The sequence below is a fragment of the Crinia signifera genome, chromosome 1, assembly GCF_055691185.1.
Source record: "Crinia signifera chromosome 1, ASM5569118v1, whole genome shotgun sequence".
NCBI classification, from domain to species: Eukaryota; Metazoa; Chordata; class Amphibia; order Anura; family Myobatrachidae; genus Crinia; species Crinia signifera.
The window spans coordinates 125,072,312-125,092,323 of NC_139217.1; the positions used below are offsets into that span (position 1 = coordinate 125,072,312).

The window sequence follows — 20,012 nt, forward strand, 5'->3', positions numbered from 1 at the left end:
ACAGTGGTTATCAAAGTGGGTCCCAACCATTTCAACATAGAGTAGTGACTCCATGTTGCCGACTCTTCTAATCTCTCAGCCAGTGATCCAAGCAGTCTTTGAAATCAGTTTAATTGTTTTACACTTCAGACTCCTTGGAGCACTGGATTAGAGAATGAGGAACAAGGCTGGCACCACCACTAGGCAGCCCTAGGCATCTTCCTATGGCGCCGGCCACTGGAGGGCGGCAGTTTGTAGCCGGTCGCCCCCGTCCCGGATGGAGGTGAGTTGCACCGGCGGCAGCCACAACCCCCCCCCCTCTGGAGTGACTAGGCGGCGGAAACCCCCTCCGTGGAATGATGTGGTGGTCTGCCGCCTCAGTTACCGGCACCCCCCCTCGGATCAGAGCCCCCCCGGCCGGATCGGAGCTCCCCCCGGGAGCAGGTGAGCACTGGAGCGCCCCCCCCGCCATGCACCGGCACTGCTGAGGAATCATGAGGCAGCTCCAGTGCTCTGACTCTCCTGTACCCATGGCCAGTATAAGGCTTCTCAGCACCCTAGGAAAAACTTTAATCTCCGAAAATGATATTCGCTTTATTCAATGTTCACTGTTCGTCGAAAGCGAACAGTGAATGCCGGCCAGTTCTCGTTGCAATTCGCTGGTGTATTTCAATGGGGTTTTGGCTCTAATTCGCCGAGAGTGTATTCAATGCTAGAATGGAGAACTGCTTTCACCATGATTTTTGCCGAGTTTCATCACTTTGCATTTGACATCTTTTTTAGGTGAACTGGAATGTGTTCTTTTAAAATAAAGGTTTTCTTTTTTATTTTATTTTTTTGGTGTAAAAAAGTTATTTAATTGTTTGAAGGGGCATGCTATTTGTTTTTTAAAAAGCACATGAATATACAAAAATTTTTTGGTACTTGTTTCCTAGCACGGCCACAATCGCGGGCAAAATAAGCATAAGATGGTACCGACGCGATGCCCGCGATTTCCCATAGGAAACAATGTAAAATGCCTCAATTTACCCAAATCAACATAGGGAACAATGTTAAATGGGCCAGAGACTCCCAAAAACCCCCCTGATCAGTGAAATGGCACCCCAAAAATAGTTAACGCCACCCCACGATCAACGTGAACCCGAAGCGTGGCGAGCGCAGCGAGCCCGCGAGGGGCGGCGGTACGCGTCCTCCAACCTTTTCATACCCCCACTATCCACGTCGGCGTGGAGTTGAGAATAGATTAGTGTGGCGAGCGCAGCGAGCCACCGAGCCCGAAGCGTGGCGAGCGCACGCGGATACCTGTGAAGCCCGCGAAGGGACGCGTTTACCTGTGAAGGTATCCGCGTCCCCTCGCGGGGCTCGCTGCGCTCGCCACGCTTCGGGCTCGGTGGCACGCTGCGCTCACCACACTAATCTATTCTAAACTCCACACCGACGTGGATAGTGGGGGTATGAAAAGGTCGGAGGACGCATACCGCCGCCCCTCGCGGGCTCGCTGCGCTCACCACGCTTCGGGTTCACGTTGATCGTGGGGTGGCGTTAACTATTTTTGGGGGGCCATTTCACTGGTCAGGGTTTTTTTTTGGGGTCTCTGGCCCATTTAACATTGTTTCCTATGTTGATTTGGTTAAATTGAGGCATTTTACATTGTTCCCTATGAGAAATCGCGGGCATCGCGTCGGTCGCATCGCATGCGATTTTTTAGCCCGCATGTGATGCGACCGACGCGATTTTTTTACCTGCGATGCCCCAGATCAAGATCGTTGTGGCCGTGCTAGGAAACCAGTACCAATTTTTTTTTTACACATGTTGTCAGCAGGGGGTGGGGACCCGCTCATTAATATTCTCTGCACTGGGTCCCGCTCATTACATATGCACGAGCGGGACCAGCGCAGCACTCCCCCGAACCTCCCCGCCTACCCTGTCTCCACGGAGCCGCAGCTTCTGCTGCCTGTCTCCTTGCCCGTCCTCCTTCATCCCCCTGCTGCTGTGTGCAGTGTGCAGCGCAGGCAGGGAGGCTGCCATCTCCCTGCCTTCTGCCATCCTCCCGGCCCCATGCAACATTGGCCTGGGGGGTACAAATTCGCGGTGGACAGAGAGGACGGAGAATCGCCGTGTAGGTGAATACCGGCCTTAGAATGTTGCTCCCTTATAAAATGAATAATATTTTCCTGGTGTTTGCAATTTCCTATTATCCTTGATGCCAATTGATGGTCATTATCGAACTATCCAATTAGCGGACATTTTTATTTTAACCCGCAATCGGGTGAAAACACATGGGAGCAGGGATAAGTACAGGATCCCATTTGTTATTGCAGAACCTGGTAGCTGCCTATCAGGGATTATGCTTTGAGTGCTTTAGGCAGGGCATGCAGTTGCTATGGGGCCAAGCAGCCTGGGGTGGCCCTGAAGGCAATCTCACTGCACGCTTTTGGATTATTTTCTTAAATTTTATTTGATGCTGCCATGCGCCAGGTTTGGGGTTTCGCAGTTAACTTACTGTGAGGGAGGTGGAGCCATCCTTAATGTGTGCATGGAGCTACTTCTTGAAGAGAACACGGCAGAGCTGGCGCTGTGCAGCTGATGAACGCGGATAGATACCGCTTGGACAGTACCACATAGTCCTGCAACTGTAGCAAGGCATGATGGGACTTGTAGTTTCAGAACAGCTGGAGGGGCATAGCTTGGACATGCCTGGTCTATGCGCTCCGCCAACTGTCTATCTTTCTATTTTTCTCATGTTAGGAGTTTTTGTCAATCTGTTCTTCTCCTTAGGGGGGGTATTCACTATTGTATTAAATCACGTTCATTTTCACACTTTTTTATAGTCATTTTTCGCCCATGTCTTTCCCTCTTTTCTTTTGGGTGAAAAGACATGGGCGAAAAAGGACTAAATAATGGCTGAAAACATCTGCAATTTTGCACAAAAATGTCCGTAAACACATGCATTCTCTGATCAACGTGTTTTACCCATGACAAATTTTTCACCTAGCCAAAAAAATCATCACTTTAACTGAATGTCTCCCTCATTGGCAAGACAAACAAAATCCAGAAAATACAATGTATGACAGCTGTGGGTGCTGTAAAATACTCACTCTTAAGTAGCCCATCCTGAACAGCATCTCCACAAACCTCCTTTCTTTAGCAACCATTGCGCCATGATGGAAGCCAATGCCTTTACTTGATAGAGATAAGAGATTGCTTCCATGTCTTGTATATCTTGTACTCAAACACAATTGTCTCAATGTCTGTAATGAATAAAATATTCACACAATGTACAATTACTAAAATATTTCAATAAAGCAGAAGAAATAAAAGATGAACTACTGTAACATGAATTTTTATTCTTTCAACAGTACTTCATGTGGTGTTGAACTTGAAAGTAAGTTGTGTTTTGTATAATATATCCAGGATAGGATCTAGTATTTTTGCATATCCTTGACTTGTGTGGAGAGAGGGACTGAAGGAAAAAGGGTCAAGTACAGTAACTGTACTTTCATAAAAAACAGCACAATGAGGTGGATATACAATATATATGCAATTACCCCAAAAACAGTATTATCTCCCTCAGTTTCCAGTACGATAGGCAAGTCTGGATGACATACATGGAGTCCACTTGTCATGTTACAACCAGTATTGGGCTATGCGATGGCCATACAATAACAGGGAACCCCACAGAATAGGTTCCCCTGTCACAGTGGGTTAGAGCCACCTCTAATAAAGACGATTCCAGTTCTGATAGCAGTGGTGCACATGTGGCAATACGGGGTGGTACGGCGTACCGTTAAAACATATTGTGCTGGTACCCCGTACCGCCATAACAAATGACCCATCTGGAAGTGCCAGGGGGCAGGGCCTGCAGGGAAGACTTTACAACCGGCCACCACGGGGTTGTGGGTAGCAATGGCCGAGCTGCACTTCCTGCTGTCACATCAGAGCAGCAAGCAGGAGAGCCAGAAGCTGGCCCCTCGCACCGCATGGACAATGACACAGGGCTGCGTGCATCAAACCAGCCAACTCCTCCTGCTCCTTGTCTCTGCCTGCGGTGAACTGTCTCCTCCCTACTACCATGTGAGTGCTCTGGGGGAGTGGGGGCTGTATTTACTACTGGGGGAAGTGAGGGCTGTGTATAATAGGAGTGGGGACTGTGTATAATGGCAATGGGGCTGTGTATAATGGCAGTAGGGGCTGTGTATAATGGGCAGTGGGGGCTGTATTTACTACTGAGGGGAGTGGGGTCTGTGTATAATAGGAGTGGGGACTGTGTATAATGGTGGTGGGGGCCGTGTATAATGGGGAGTGGGGGCTGTATTTACTACTGGGGGAGTGGGTGCACACACAATATTCAACTGCAAACTATGAAGTTTATTTCATAGCCCACAGTTGCACTGACAAACCTTACTGAACTTTTCAGATGTGAGAAACAGCCCCTTACAGCTTAGTCACAGCCTGGAATGCTTTCATCTGTACTGTGTCTATAATAGCATATGATCAGTTCTGGAGCATGCACAGTATATAAACACGAAAGATACGCTGTACTGCATGTTGATCCTGGTTTCAGGCCCTAAGGGTGGCATTCAATTGTTAAATTGCACCTGATCTCCTGTCTAAATTGACAGGAGATTGTGGCGCAATATTCAATAGGATCTATTTTTATGTGCATATTGTGCTCATGGTCAAGTTTAGCCATGCATTTGCACATTTCAGCTAACTATCCCCAGCAATACAGTAATAGCAAGCTGAAATGCTGGTGAAAAGTAATTGAATACCATCCTAAGTATACACACAAACGTTTATGAAACCACAGTTTCAAACATTGTCTATTAGTTGATTAGGACAGGTGTGCCTGATCATACCGGTATCATGGGGATGCGGTACATCCCACAACTTACTTCAAACAGACTCACTTATCGCATATGGACCTCCAGGTTTAGGATCTGGAAGTCCCTCTGCACTTGCTCAGAGTGTCACAGCAGCTGCGGTTGGTACTGGGAGAGATCCAACTGATTGGATACCTCTCAGGGAAGTATACCTAAAGAAGGCTTCTATTGGTTAATGACAGCTACAGATGGTGTTACCTACCGGCTTCAAGCTTGGCACATACAGGAATGCAAGGTACTCAAGAAAAAGTGATGGCCAAGGCCAATAGTAGCAAAAGAATCTTTTAAATAATGATTCACTGATTATTTTAAAACATAATTTATTTTTAAGTATATACTTTAAAACGGGTGGGGAACCTCCGGCCCGTGGGCCATAAACGGCCCCTGTAGTCAGTTTGTCCGTCTGCACAGGAGATAAGGAAGGGAGTCTCCCATGAGGTGGTGACGTGGGTGGGAGTGAGGTCATGCTACAGGCGTCCAGGCGTCCGGCAGCAGGTTTTGAGCGGCAGCCGGAGCGTGGGAGGGGGTAATCAGGGTACTTTTAAAGTTGATCATTTTGATACGGTCCCCGGAAGGATTTCATTTGTGAAATGTTGTCATTCACGATATAATAATTGCATAAAATACCTAGATGGTCTTGTGGTGAGAATATAATAGCATGTCATTATCTCAATGAAATCAGAGCATACAGGGAGATGAATCTGTATATTTAGATGCATTTAGTGCATTAAGGGGCCGATTTAGAACAGTCTTGGATGGTGGGGATCTGCGCATGTGCATGCATGTATATGAGCATGTGCAGACCTCCTGCTCAATGCTTTCTGCAAGTATCACACTCGTCAAGGTGTTTGCGTAGGCAGGAGAGGGAGGCAGGCAAAGAGGTGGCAACAGAGGATTTCGCAATGTTTTATGGGCATCCCCATGAAAACATTGGGCGTTCCACCCCATATTCTTCGATCAGCTGTGGAAATAAGTCAGTCTTTATTTCCAAAGGGAAGAGAAATCGTTTGATGGTTGGCAGCTGCATTTAACCTGTTATAGTTATCATTATACTTTATGTGCACAGCTCTGCTTTATTGCTTTTTTTTTTCCGAGTGGGCATCAATGCGTGTGTGTGTATATATATTCATACATACATATATATATATATATATATATATATATATATATATACACACAACGGAAGACGATGTGACACTCCAGAGAATTTGCAAATAACACACTTTAATAGCAAGATACACCAACGTTTCAATGCCTACTTGGGCATTTTTTCCAAAAGGAGCCTTGAAAAAAATGCCCAAGTAGGCATTGAAACGTTGGTGTATCTTGCTATTAATGTGTGTTATTTGCAAATTCTCTGGAGTGCCACATCGTCTTCCGTTGTATCTACTCCCCTGTTGGAGGCACCCGAGTGATTCTGACTGCATAGGAGGCTGTGCCAGACCCCGCTTTGCTATATATATATATATATATATATATATATATATATATATATATATATATATATATATATATATATATATATATATAAAATCACAGATAGGTCTGGCACTCCAAACAAGTTGTATACGAGTTGGTCCGTCCGGTGCCCTCACAAAGCATATATATAAAATGTACTTGCTACTAATATCCCAACTGGGAATGTAGCAAATAAGCAAATAGACCAGTGCACCAAATGTACAGATTTCAAACATACTTTTTAATCCATGCTCAGTCAAGGTATTTGATAAAAGGTTCTTTGTATTCACCCACGAGAAGTTTTTAGGTAGCACAGCCGACGGCACTGTTTTGGTGTTTGTCACCTTTGTCCTGGGATGCTCACAATTAACTGCTGAGACTGGCTATATATAGACCAACATATAACAAAGGAACAACCCACCTAACACCTGTGAAAAATCACAAATCATTACTGGTGTGTGCGCAGCAGTCTGTACGAAAATCGGATCTCCAAATATGGTAGTTCCACCACACTGGAACGAGGCATGAACCGCATCACAGCTCATTGTGGACCAGTGTGCGTTCCATTCAGCGGAAAGGCTTTATTTCCGCCTTTTGGCTCAATTGAACGCACAGTGGTTCGCATCCCATGACCCGTTAATGTGGAAAGTCATCAATCTCGCCTATAGAATGGATAAGATGCAGTTTAAACTGTATAACAAATGGTTACTGCAAAATTACTATAATTGCATATAATCAGACTGATGCGCACACCTAGGAATAAATAACGTACCACCCAACTTTGGAGTCCCTATGGAGGAGCAGGCAGGACACTCACACATGCACTGAATGCGCATTGGAAATTTTAGGGGGCTAGGTTTAGTGAAAGGGGGTGTGGCCTATACTTGCGGCTCTCCAACAAGGCAACGCCCCATTTTCGCCGCTGTGGGGCATGAATAGATGCTGTGTGCATGCGCACAGCGTCTATTCACGGACGACAGTGGGGACTCCCAACTTCCCCCTCCCCGCCGCAGGACACTGCCGGCCCCGGGCGGGACACGGGAACATCCCCAAAAACCGGGACATTCCCGCGGTAACCGGGACAGTTGGGAGGTTTGAAATAATATGTACACATAAATAAAATAGACGAAAAATAGACATAAAGAAATAGCACATTAACGTGATTACATACGACATACAGAATAGGAATATAATTGAAAGCACAACCAGCAAAAATGTATAATAAATGCAGAATAACCATTGGGCATGTAGGAATGTAGGAATATATGTGGATCAAATGAAGAGGGCAAAAGTAAATTCTTAATTTAATCCCAAAGGAAATAGGGTATTTAATTTGTGGATCCATGTATTCTCTCTTTGCAACAATAATTTGTGTCTGTCTCCACCTCTCCGAAGAGGAGGTATATGGTCTATCGGCATGAACTGAAAGTCTCCCATAGTATGGGGTTCACTGGCAAAATGTCTCTCCACTGGTGGAGTGTTGGCATCAATAGTGGAAAGGGCTTTTTTGATGGAGGACCTATGAAGTTAAATTCTTTCTTTAACCATTTGTATGGTCTTGCCAATGTAAAGTTTTTTGCACAGGCACACTATGTCATAGTTTACAAATTTGCTTTCGCAATTTAATCAATGATTTTATAGCATAATGATGTGACAGGATGGGTGAAATATTCGCCTGTTATTAACCCCTTGAATGGTGGGTTTTGCTGGGGCAGGACAAACCTACCAGGGCAGGGTTGTCCTGCCCCAGCAAAACCCACCACAGGAAGTTGGAAGCCCCCTCACCTCTGCCCCAGAATTAGTACGCCGGTAGTTTCCCTACCGCCACTGTTCCCGTTGCCTTAGCCGCCTGTCACATTCAGCAGTGATGTCGGCAGCAGGCTGGGGGATGTTCGCGGCGGCTCGGGAGGACTCGGGTGCCTGAGCGCTCCCAAGTCCCCCGAGCCGCTCCGACCATACCAGAGCCTGCCGCCAATGTCACTGTAAAATGAGTGACGGCTGGCTGGCGGGCGGGTCAGGGGAGCTTCGGCGCAGCGATCGCCAGAGCAAAGGTGATGGGGGGTACTGGAGGGATGTGACGGTTGGGGGGGGGGCTCTAGAGGTGCTGCGCCAGTGGTGCACACCTGGGGGTTAAATGTGTGCAGTTTACACAACCTGTGTATTTGTAAACTCCCAGTTAAGATGAAAGACATCCAGGGTTAGCACTTGGTCTTGGGCTAATGTCAGAATAGATAATTCTGTCTTCAATATTTTTGCTGTGTTTATAGCAAAATTTTGGAATTTCATGTCAGAATGAGACCAATATTGGATCTGTGCTAATGATATGCATTTTCTCATTGCGATATCCAACTCATTTGTGTTGTAATCAACTTCAGTAAATTTGCAGCCCATAGTGTACAGGACCTCCTCCAATTCTTCTTTTTCTGAAGTGATGCGCACAACTTTTAAGAGCTGTGAGAATGGCAGTCCTCTTTTGAGGGGTTGCAGGTGGAAACTAGACAACAACAATAGTGTTCTTTTCTGTACTTTTCCTGAACAGTCTGGAAGTCGATGGAGGTGGAGTTACTGTTGCAAGAGAATTTGAAAAGTCCAGGAAGGTTATTCAGATATAAGACAAACCTATCAAGCTGGTCCTGTCCCCCTATCCAAATTAAAAATAGATCATCAATGTATCACATATAAAATGCAACACAATATGAAAACAGTGGGTTACTGACAATATGTTCCCTTTTATATTTGTATATGTACAGGTTGGCATAGGATGGGGCCATATTGGACCCCATTGCCGTACCTGCGCAAAAAAAATGAGTTATTAAATAAGAAGTAGTTTTTATGTAGTAACAAATACATAAGTTGTAATAAGTATTCAACAGGTGGACCTTTATATGTAAGACTATTGATGATGGCTTCACAAGTAGCTGCAATACCCTCATCATTGGTGCATAGTATACAGACTACTCATACAAAGAGGCTGGGGAGTACGAACAAAGCCAGATATAAATCCTAGAGAAATTTCTCTCATTATTCATTTTTGTAATCATTGTTGGTTCAAAACTATCCATTTTCATTGCATAATCTTGTGCAGGTTCACAAACCTTCCATTCAGGTATGACAATATGTCAACCTATTTTTAAAAGAAAATGTTCAATAAATATGGAGAACAATTTATCCACATTGGGTAGTGAGAGGAGGGGGGTATAAACATTAAAGTCAAACACAATTTACTTATCTGAATGGAACATATCACCTCACCTCATCGTCCACAGCTTGTTTATCAGCATATGTACAGTCTGGTAGCGATTCAGAGAGCTCCTTAATTTTTTGCTGTACACTGTCATAATTAGCTTTCTGGGTCCGCAATGACTCAGCTTTGCTTGGTTTTCTGTTGGTAACAATGAAACGAGCAGACATTAATGGATTAAGGGGTTGTTCAGTACCTAAACGCACATAGGGGGAATTTACTAAGGTCCCGGGATACGGACGATCATGGGTACAAATTGATATGACTGTCATCGGCTGTATTTCAGGGAAAATATGAATACGGGAATAGGCAAATTAATTAATCTGCCGCATTTACCGGATTCGTACTTTCCGATGGCGTAGCCAGTCGTATCCATTTGTTTATGGTGGCCATATTCAGTCTGATCCATGCAATGCTGGGTACTTATGTAATATCTGGGCTCTCGTTTTTCTTATGAGACCGCGTCCCCTCGCCACGCTTCGGGCACGGTGGCTCGCTGCGCTCGCCACACTATATAAAATCAACTCCATGCGTAGTTGGATAGTAGGGGTATGAAAAAATGGGGTGCATTTAACATGGGAGCCCAGATAATACATAAGTACCCAATGCTGTCCTGTGTAAAATCAATGAATAATTTAACTAATTTAAAAAAATGGCATGAGGTCCCCCACCACCTTCCCCCCCCCCCCCCCCTTCCATGGCTATAACCAGCTCCAGGCTCAAAGAACCGGTCCTGGTTTTAGAAATTCAGGGGACAAAGAAATTGGGGGTCCCCACAATTTCTAAAACCAGCACAAGGCTCAAGGGATGGTCCTGGTTCTCAAAATACGGTTCCCCAGCCAATCAGCAGTGGAACTCCTCCGGAGGCCGCTGCTGATTGGCTGGGGACTGACAATCCCCCAGTTCAGGTGAGGCACCGCAAATGTAAACAAACAGTTTCAGCTTGCAGTGCAATGATCCGCAATATGTGTTTTCTTGTTTTAACCCGTAGGATGATTACTAAAGGTCAAAGGGGACGCAATATATGCCGGAGACCTCAGTAAGTACCAATTTGGATTTCTACTGAAGAGGATAGGCCAACGTTGGAATCTATAGGTGAGTATTGTATGAATGATTGTAGTATGTATTTAAGTTTTATTTCTATTATGCATATGTCTTTTTTTTATTATTTGTTTTGTTGTAGAACTACAAGTACCAGTGGGCCCTTTAATGCCCTGTATTCTGGGAATTGTGGTTCCCCTTAGTCCCTGCATGTGGGGCAGGCTTGCTGGGAATTCTATTTTTTACACAAAACATCAGCCCAGTGCACACCACCCTGGGCTGATGAAAACGCCTGTGTAAAGAATATGAATCCCCATATACTGGCCATTGTAAATTCTGAAATCCGAATTTGCAGCTATCGGACATATTGCATGTCGACCTTTTGGGGTAGACCTATTGACTGTCTATTGACATGCCATGTAACAATCTCCTGCAATGGAAAATTACGACCCGGTATCAGCAAATAAAGTGGGCTTGAGGTCATTGCAGCTACCACCTTAAATTACCGGCCTAGTAATACCAAGGGGAGGTACACACATGGGCACACCTTGACATCACCTTGTGTACTCTGACAGGAGGCATGCCATGGTCAACCCCCCTCATAGGAACCACATTGGCAAATATGATGGTAAGTTTACTCCCAGTGTAAACTATTGCCTAGATTCCCAGGCCCTCAAGCTGTACCATTATACAGAACAGGGTGGACTCTGCCATGGTATATGTTTCCAACAGCCATGCTGACCATAAACCGAGCTGCTTTCCCAATGCTGCAATCCATCGGCTCTCTCTGCCTTGGGCAGTCCTCTTGTACATGATGGGGCTCTCTGCATTCAAAGCGCACAGTGAGAGTCGGAGCCTTTATCTTAGCAACTGGAACCTGGTTTCTGGACTTTGGTACTGGCACAACCCCTTGTCTAGCTTTTTTTAATTTCCAAAGGGTCAGGTGTTGCTCAATCAACAAAATCAAACCCTTTCTCACTACCTTGAAAAAGCTGCACTAAGCAGCGAAACCAACAGAGGCAGTGTAGGGTCCCGCCGTGGCTGTCCTAAACAGCAGTCCCGGCTAAATGTTCACTCCCAAAACCATAACATATGTGACAAGGCATCCACCTTGATGTTTTTAGATCCAGGCCAAAACATAATAAAAAAAATTAAACCTAGTTAAGAATAATGTCTCGGATTGAGCCATCTAGCCTCTTTCATGTGACATCAGCTACCCGCCCCCTCATACCCATGGGAAAGCCCAGTGTTTTCATGGGGACACCCATGAAATGCTGGGCATTCTCATGGGCAACACCCGACCATATGCCCCCCCCCCCCCCCGATCTGCCCCCATCTCTGCGAACGGCTCGGCAACTATGCGAATCGCCGAAGCCATTCCCAAAGGGGACCTGCACATGCACAACATACCATATGCATGCGCGGTCCTTCAACCATCGGAATGGGGACGAATTCAACCCATTCCAAATGAATTAGAATTAGAGATGAGCGGTCCAGATTCCGAAATGCTCTGAACATAGCCGGCCCGACGTCCCGCGAGCCGTGCTCGTGAGTTTCCGGCTTTGTTCGGAAACACCAGCGCGCCCAAACGTGTGGAATCTCGCGAAACGCCGAGTCTATAAAAGCTTGGCATCCCGAGAATTCGGTGCCATTTCACACTCATGCTTCCAGCTGCGCACAGCTCTGCTCGTGGCTGGCGGGTCTAGTAGTTGTGCTGCATGCAGGAACCTGGGGTGAACTTGAATCATCAATCACTTGTTATATCAATCATTAGTGTGCAGGGGGTTGTTGCGCAGAGGGGTACAGTGCAGACTAGTACAGATAGAGTGGTGTTGTGCAGTGCAGACTGCAGAGGGGTTTGTGCTGTGCAGACTCAGAGGGGTGTTGTGCAGTGCAGATGAGTTTTGTTGTGTTGTTCAGACTAGAGAGGTTTGTGCAGTGTGTAGTGGGGTGTTGTGCTGTGCAGAGGGGTTTGTGGCAGCGCAGTGCAGACTCAGCAGAGGGATTTGTGCAGTTCAGGGGTTTGTGCTGTGAAGACTGCAGAGGGGTTTGTGTGCTGGGTTATATATTAATATACTTAATTATATTGTAGTAATTGTACTTGTCGTGTGTTAGGCAGGCTGTCAGTCAGTGTAGTGGGGTACACAGGCAAACTGTCAGTCAACATTTCATTGTGGTGTGTGGTCACTGTGGTGTGCTACACTGCAATCCATTACACCATACATATATACTACTGTCAGAAGCAGAACAAGTTCCGTGTGTGATTATTCTGCCTCACACACAGTGTTATCCAAGGCCCGTCCATGAAAAAAAAATACAATTTGCTGGGGGTTTTTTTCTGTATACTGCACCCCAATAGTATACACCACAAGTTCAGTGTGTGATTGTTCTGCATCCACGCAGCGTTATACAAGCTGTGCATTAAAAATAATCCAAATCAATTTTTCTCTTCTTTATTCAGACTTTGGGCGTTATTCAGATCTGCGTGCATTCGCACGCAGTTCCGATGTTGGCCATCTGCGCATGCGCAGACGGGTATCTGCGCATGTGCAGGCATATGGTGCGTGCACCCACGGCGACCTTTCGGGTCGCCGGGTGCATGCACCCATGGCAGCGAGGGGGGGGGCGAGATGGGCGGGGGGTGCCGGGCTGCCCCATTACCATGTGGGAACGCTGGGCGTTCTCATGGTAATGAGGCAGTGACGCGGGTGTGTGGGCCGGGTAGCTGACATCACCGGATGTCAGCTGACCGCCCATATCACGCCAGCGTGCACGCAAATGTAAGTAACTCAAAAGTCACTTATATAAGCGTGCATGCTAAACATCATTCGATGGTCGGTGACCATCGAATGATGTGGGCGGACACCCCAGCAAAGCGAATGGATGTTTATGCTAAACATCTATTCGCTGCTGTGCGGGCGAAGCCGCACTTTGCTGGGGCAGCGGGGGGGCGTGCGTTCGCCGGGCGGGGTTTGGTGGACTCACAAGGCTGCGAATTCGCAGCCTTGCGAATCAACCTGAATAACCCCCTTTGTGTGTACTGTACCCATAGTATACTGTCAGAAGGTGCGTGTGTTATTTTGTTCGGCCTCCACGCAGTGTTAAGCTGCACATTAAAAATAAATTGAATGAAAACAACATTGTGAGCTGTAAAGTGGTCAAAATTGTCTGGAAAGGGCTTAAATTAATGCTATTGAGGTTAATATTACTCTAGGGACAAAAAAAAACGCAAAGCTTACGTGATTTAGGCCTTTTTTGACCATCTTTGAAAAAAAATCCAAATCCAAAGCCTTTCACCACCACTTCACAAAGCCAAATCCAAATCTTAGGCCCCGGCGCTCATCTCTAATTAGAATTACTCCCTAAATGCCATCTTTCACTAATCCCCATATAAGACTATATGACCTCCTCTGAGGACTAACTTAGAGCAATCACTGCCCCCTCAGCTAAATGAATAAAACAGAGATTAATGGTAATGTATAGGTCCTCTTAACAATAATTTTATTCAGTTCCCTAAAATCAATGCAGAGTGTAAGACCCAGTGGTGTAGCTATAGAGGGTGCATGGGGTGCACTTGCTATGGGGCCTGGCTGACATGCCATTGGGGGGGCGTGGGCAGAGCAAGGAATCCTGAGAATTCGGTGCCATTTCACACTCTTGCTTGGAGCTGCGCACAGACTCAGAGGGGTGCTCGTGGTGTTGTGCAGTGCAGATGGGTGTTGTTGTGAAGTGCAGACTAGTGGGGTTTGTGCAGTGTGTAGAGGGGTGTTGTGCAGTGTTGTGCTGAGGGGTTTGTGGCAGCGCAGTGCAGATTCAGCAGAGGGGATTGTGTAGTTCAGGGGTTTGTGCTGTGCAGACTGCAGAGGGGTTTGTGTGCTGGGTTATATATTACTATATAATATACTTAATTATATTGTAGTAATTGTACTGGTCATGTTTTAGGAAGGCTGTCAGTCAGTGTAGTAAGTGTAGTGGGGTACACAGGGAAACTGTCAGTCAACATTTCATTGTTAATTTTGGGGAGGGGGGGCGTGGGCAGAGCAAGGAACCCCCTGCACCAAGTGGGGATTTATGTAATTATGTATGCTGGGCCTTAGCAGTAATAGCCACTTAGACTGCCCTGTCTGCCGTGGCTCCATCCTGTTCCCCCGTCTCGAGAGACAGGAGCAAGCAGCCATACCAAAAGCAGCGCCGAGCGGGACCACGGAACCATTGGCAACTACAGTGCACCCCCAGCAGCACCAAGGACCTGACATCAGCAGCGGTAACGTTAAGTGTGCCGGGATATGGTGGGGGGGGGGGGGGGGTCTGCCATGTACTGTCTGCCATGGAGCATCTTGGGGAGGATGGGGAGTGGGGTTACTGCCATGAAGCCTCTTGGCAGGAGGGCAGTGCTACTGTCTGCTATGGAAATCTGCCCCTGTGTTCCCCAGACATTGCAGCACTATATGGGGTGGTCATGTTATGCATGTACAGCATGTACAGGGAGGCAGTGTGTATGTATATATATATATATATATATATATATATATATATATATGTATGTATGTATGTATGAGGGAGACAGTGTATGGATGGATTTATGTATGTATGTATGTATGAGGGAGTTATTGTGTGTGTGTGTGTGTGTGTGTGTGTGTGTGTGTGTGTGTGTGTGTGTGTGTGTGTGTGTGTGTGTGTGTGTGTATGTATGTATGTATGTATGTATGATGGAGACAGTGTACACTATGGATGCATGTATGTACAGATGGGGCATGGCTCATCTTTGCAGGGGATGGCGATGGCGACGCCAGCCACCATCCCCCACCAGCCGCCATCTGTATAGCGAGAAGGGGACGCGCACGAGAGGCGCGCGCGTCCCGCTTCCAGCGCTTCCCCTGGGTCACCGCCAGCTTGTCGGCGGTCACCCGGGGTCCCCGCCGCCTGCCCGCACCCCCCCCCCCCCTAACCCTGTCCGTCTCCCTGAAGGGGAGATGGCGAGCCGGGCTGCTGGCGGATCGCCAGCGGTGACGTTCTGGCGATTCGCCAGCAAAGAAGAGCCCGGCCCCATCTGTATGTATGTATGAAGGAGACAGTGTACCCTATGGATGCATGTATGTATGTATGAGTTATACAGTTTATGTATGTATGTATGCATGTATGAGGGAGACAGTGTATGGATGGATTTATGTATGTATGAGGGAGATAGTGTGTGTGTGTGTGTGTGTGTATGCAGGAGACAGTGTATGTATGTATGTATGTATGTATGTATGTATGATGGAGACAGTGTACACTATGGATGCATGTATGTATGTATGTATGTATGAGGGAGACAGTGTAGACTATGGATGCATGTATGTCTAAGTTAGACAGTTTATGTATGTATGCATGCATGTATGAGGGAGACGGTGTATGGATGTATGTATGAGGGAGACAATGTACAGTATGTATGTAAGTACGTACATACGTATGTGGGAGACAGTGTATATATGGATGCATTTATGTATGTACGTATATGTATTCTCTCCCTCTTTCTGCCCCCCCCCCCCCCCCCCCGTGGCATTGTAATGGGGGGGGGGGGATTCAAAGATTTTGCTATGGGGCCCTGAATTTTCTAGTTATGCCCCTGCTAAGACCTCCATCTTTTTAAACACAAAGATGAATCTTCAAAGATGAGACTTCAATAGTTTAGTAGTATATTAGGGTAAGGGGAATGGGGAGTTGACCGGTGCACAGGTTAAGCTTATTTGTTATAAGCTGTACAAAATATGAAATAAATTAATATTGATCCACCAATCTGTTTAGTCTGAGAAGGAATTCTCCTCTCCTGAAATTTATTGTGGTGGAGGTGCACCCTTGAGAGTAATGGGGGTACTGCAAACAAGAGAGAGGAAAGACTCTCTTTTTTGGGGGCACTGTTATGGAGAGATTAATAAACATAATCTCGGTTTCTGAGAATCGGTTATCATGCGAACAAAAATATATGTTTTTTTTGGAAGGGAAGACGCCACACAGGAGTACCCTAGAGGCGCCCCTTGTAATGACAGTCAGCGCAAACTAGTATTACAAATAAGAGAAAGGAAGAATTTTGTGTAAAGTGAAGGGTTTTGAGTGTGCTAAAATTTAGCTTTTATTTTCAACTGCAGCTAAAATAGATAGGCGCATACAATTTAATTATACAAGCGTGTACAATATTAGACTCACAAAAGACACACAAAGAACACAAAACATGAAAAGCACTTGCTATTGAATAACACTTAGTGATAATCACTACAAAAATGAGTATGTGGCCTTGTGCTGGGATTGTCACAAAGTACCTAGCTCCTCTATTAGTTCACTGGGAAGGAGACTCTTGTCATGAGTGAATTCCTAAGAGAAAAAAGACCTATGATATGCTTAAATAGCTGCTAAAGTGGAAAGAGTACAAAGTTTCAACAGTGTTTCAATCCAAAGTGTTACTCAAGGCCTTTTGAAAAAGAAGAAGAGATACATTAGTGTCCAATTCAATTAATGGAATCTGTAGATCAAGGGTTTATGTTTGACAATCTCAGGGTTTCTATGTCATTTTTTACAACATACGTACCAATGCCAATATCATAAGGTAGTGGTTTATAAATGGATATAACAATACCAATATTGATTAGATTTGAAGTCCAGCTACAATAAGGATAGGTATCCCCTGGTGATAATATTTTTTGAAAACAATTATAGATAGTCAATACATTAGTCAATACATAGTATGTAATTTATGTTGGTATTTACTAAGATATATACCGTTTTTTATTCTTGCGGCAGCTCAGGTGAAGAGTTGTTTGAGTTACCGTACTTTCAAAGGTAGTTTCAGCTGCCGTTGCACGTGTTGCTGGGAGCGGGACACAGGCGCTTAGTTCGTGTCCGTCTGTTACCGCTATAAGGCTTAGGAAAGTACGGTAACTCAAACAACTCTTCACCTGAGCTTGATCGGCCTTTATCCACTGTCGATCACCTGTTTGACCCTGTTGGTAAATTCTGGGTATAACTATTTCGCTATACACTGTTCTATTGATCTTTACCTTAACTACCAGCCGGATCATCAAACAGGTGCCGCTCACCCTCCACCACTACAGCCTGTCTGTAAGTGGAGGACAGCAGCGCACCTCAATGTTCTTTTGAAAGCTGTGACTTACTATCTTTCTTCACTATTTTCTTGAACACACTCATCCACCATAGATTGTCAAACATAAACCCTTGATCTACAGATTCCATTAATTGAATTGGACACTAATGTATCTCTTCTTCTTTTTCAAAAGGCCTTGAGTAACACTTTGGATTGAAACACTGTTGAAACTTTGTACTCTTTCCACTTTAGCAGCTATTTAAGCATATCATAGGTCTTTTTTCTCTAAGGAATTCACTCATGACAAGAGTCTCCTTCCCAGTGAACTAATAGAGGAGCTAGGTACTTTGTGACAATCCCAGCACAAGGCCACATACTCATATTTGTAGTGATTATCACTAAGTGTTATTCAATAGCAAGTGCTTTTCATGTTTTGTGTTCTTTGTGTGTCTTTTGTGAGTCTAATTTTGTACACGCTTGTTTAATTAAATTGTATGCGCCTATCTATTTTAGCTGCAGTTGAAAATAAAAGCTAAATTTTAGCACACTCAAAACCATTCACTTTACACACAATTCTTCCTTTCTCTTATTTGTAATACTAGTTTGCACTGACTGTCATTACAAGGGGCGCCTCTAGGGTACTCCTGTGTGGCGTCTTCCCTTCCAAAAAAAACCATATATTTTTGTTTGCATGATAACCGATTCTCAGAAACCGAGATTATGTTTATTAATCTCTCCATAAAAAAAGAGTCTTTCCTCTCTCTTGTTTGCAGTACTTCAATAGTTTAATAAGCCCTTTTTTGGGTACTCTTTACTTAGAAGGGCGCCCATCTCGGCCATCTCGGGCATTGAATGCACTAAAAAATCAGGTGCGATGCGACAGACGAGATGCCCGAGATTTCCCATAGGGAACAATGTTAAATGTCTCAATTGACCCGATTTTCCTGTTCAATGCCTCAATTGACCCAATTTTTCCATAGGAAACAATGTTAAATGGGCCACAGAGGCAAAATAGGCACCCTGAAGTGAATAAAGGCCACCCGAATTGTTAACGCCACCCCACGATCAACGTCAACCCGAAGCGTGGCGAGCGCCGCGAGCCCGCGAGGGGCGGCGGTACGTGTCCTACGACCTTTTCATACCCCCACTATCCACGTCGGCGTGGAGTTGAGAATAGAAAGTGTGGCGAGCGCAGCGAGCCACCGAGCCCGAAGCGTGGCGAGCGCAGCGAGCCCCGCGAGGTATCCGCGTCCCCTCGCGGGCTTCACAGCTGTCCGCGTACCCTCGCGGGGCTCGCTGCGCTCGCCACGCTTCGGGCTCGGTGGCTCGCTGCGCTCGCCACACTTTCTATTCTCAACTCCACGCCGACGTGGATAGTGGGGGTATGAAAAGGTCGTAGGACGCGTACCGACGCCCCTCGCGGGCTCGCTGCGCTCGCCACGCATCGGGTTGACGTTGATCGTGGGGTGGCGTTAACAATTCGGGTGCCCATTATACACTTCAGGGTGCCTATTTGGCCTCTGTGGCCCATTTAACATTGTTTCCTATGGAAAAATCGGGTCAATTGAGGCATTGAACAGGAAAATTGGGTCAATTGAGACATTTAACATTGTTCCCTATGGGAAATCTCGGGCATCTCGTCGGTTGATCGCACCCGATTTTTTAGTGCATTCAATGCCCGAGATGCCCGAGATTTTTTACTAACGATGCCCACGATCAAAATCGTGGGCGCCCTTCTAAGTAAAGAGTACCCTTTTTTGTAAGTTATCTTATATATACTCATCCAGTGCCGGAGTCCTATGGATGGACAACGAGTATAGGCAACCATACACTTGGAGGTAACTCAATGGAGCAGTCATAACGGTGATGGGGTGGTAGGAAGTCAACATTTTTCTTTGAGAAAACATCAGAAAATTCCTTGAATTGAGAAAGAATAGCTTTCTGAACTAACTGGGCAGTCCGAACTTGCATAACCAAACATTTATTGTTACATGAATATTCCCATTTGATGAGTTCTCCCATACTCATATTAAAGATAGGATCATCGAGATTCAACAAAGGAAAACCGAGAACAAGGCAAACAAGGGAAATCAAAGGGCAAGCTGGTGGTAAGAGAAGATAATAAGACAAAGATAAACCCACCACCACTGGTGGAGGGATAGCAATACCCCTGGCAAATGCTTACAATAATTAATTGTTTATACTACTTACAGATATAATTGCAGGAATGCAATACAGGTGATACAATCAACTAAAATTACGAACAACCAAAACAAACTAGTAGTCAACGAGAAGCCACTAAGACTTAGCTTTAGCGCAAGCAGGATCCGGAGAA

At 45.6% G+C, this 20,012-nt stretch overlaps 1 protein-coding gene across 1 annotated transcript in view; it reads right to left on the minus strand.

Annotated features, from left to right (window-relative positions):
• The window catches only part of LOC146060116 (putative ATP-dependent RNA helicase DDX60), a 370,150-nt gene that overhangs the window by 113,368 nt on the left and 236,770 nt on the right, over positions 1 to 20,012 (minus strand). The window contains exons 29-30 of the mRNA XM_083173025.1: positions 9,573 to 9,702; positions 3,078 to 3,230 (exon numbers count right to left, since the gene is read on the minus strand). Coding sequence (XP_083029151.1) covers positions 3,078 to 3,230; positions 9,573 to 9,702 — 283 coding nt within the window. The remainder of the gene's footprint in view (positions 1 to 3,077; positions 3,231 to 9,572; positions 9,703 to 20,012) is intronic.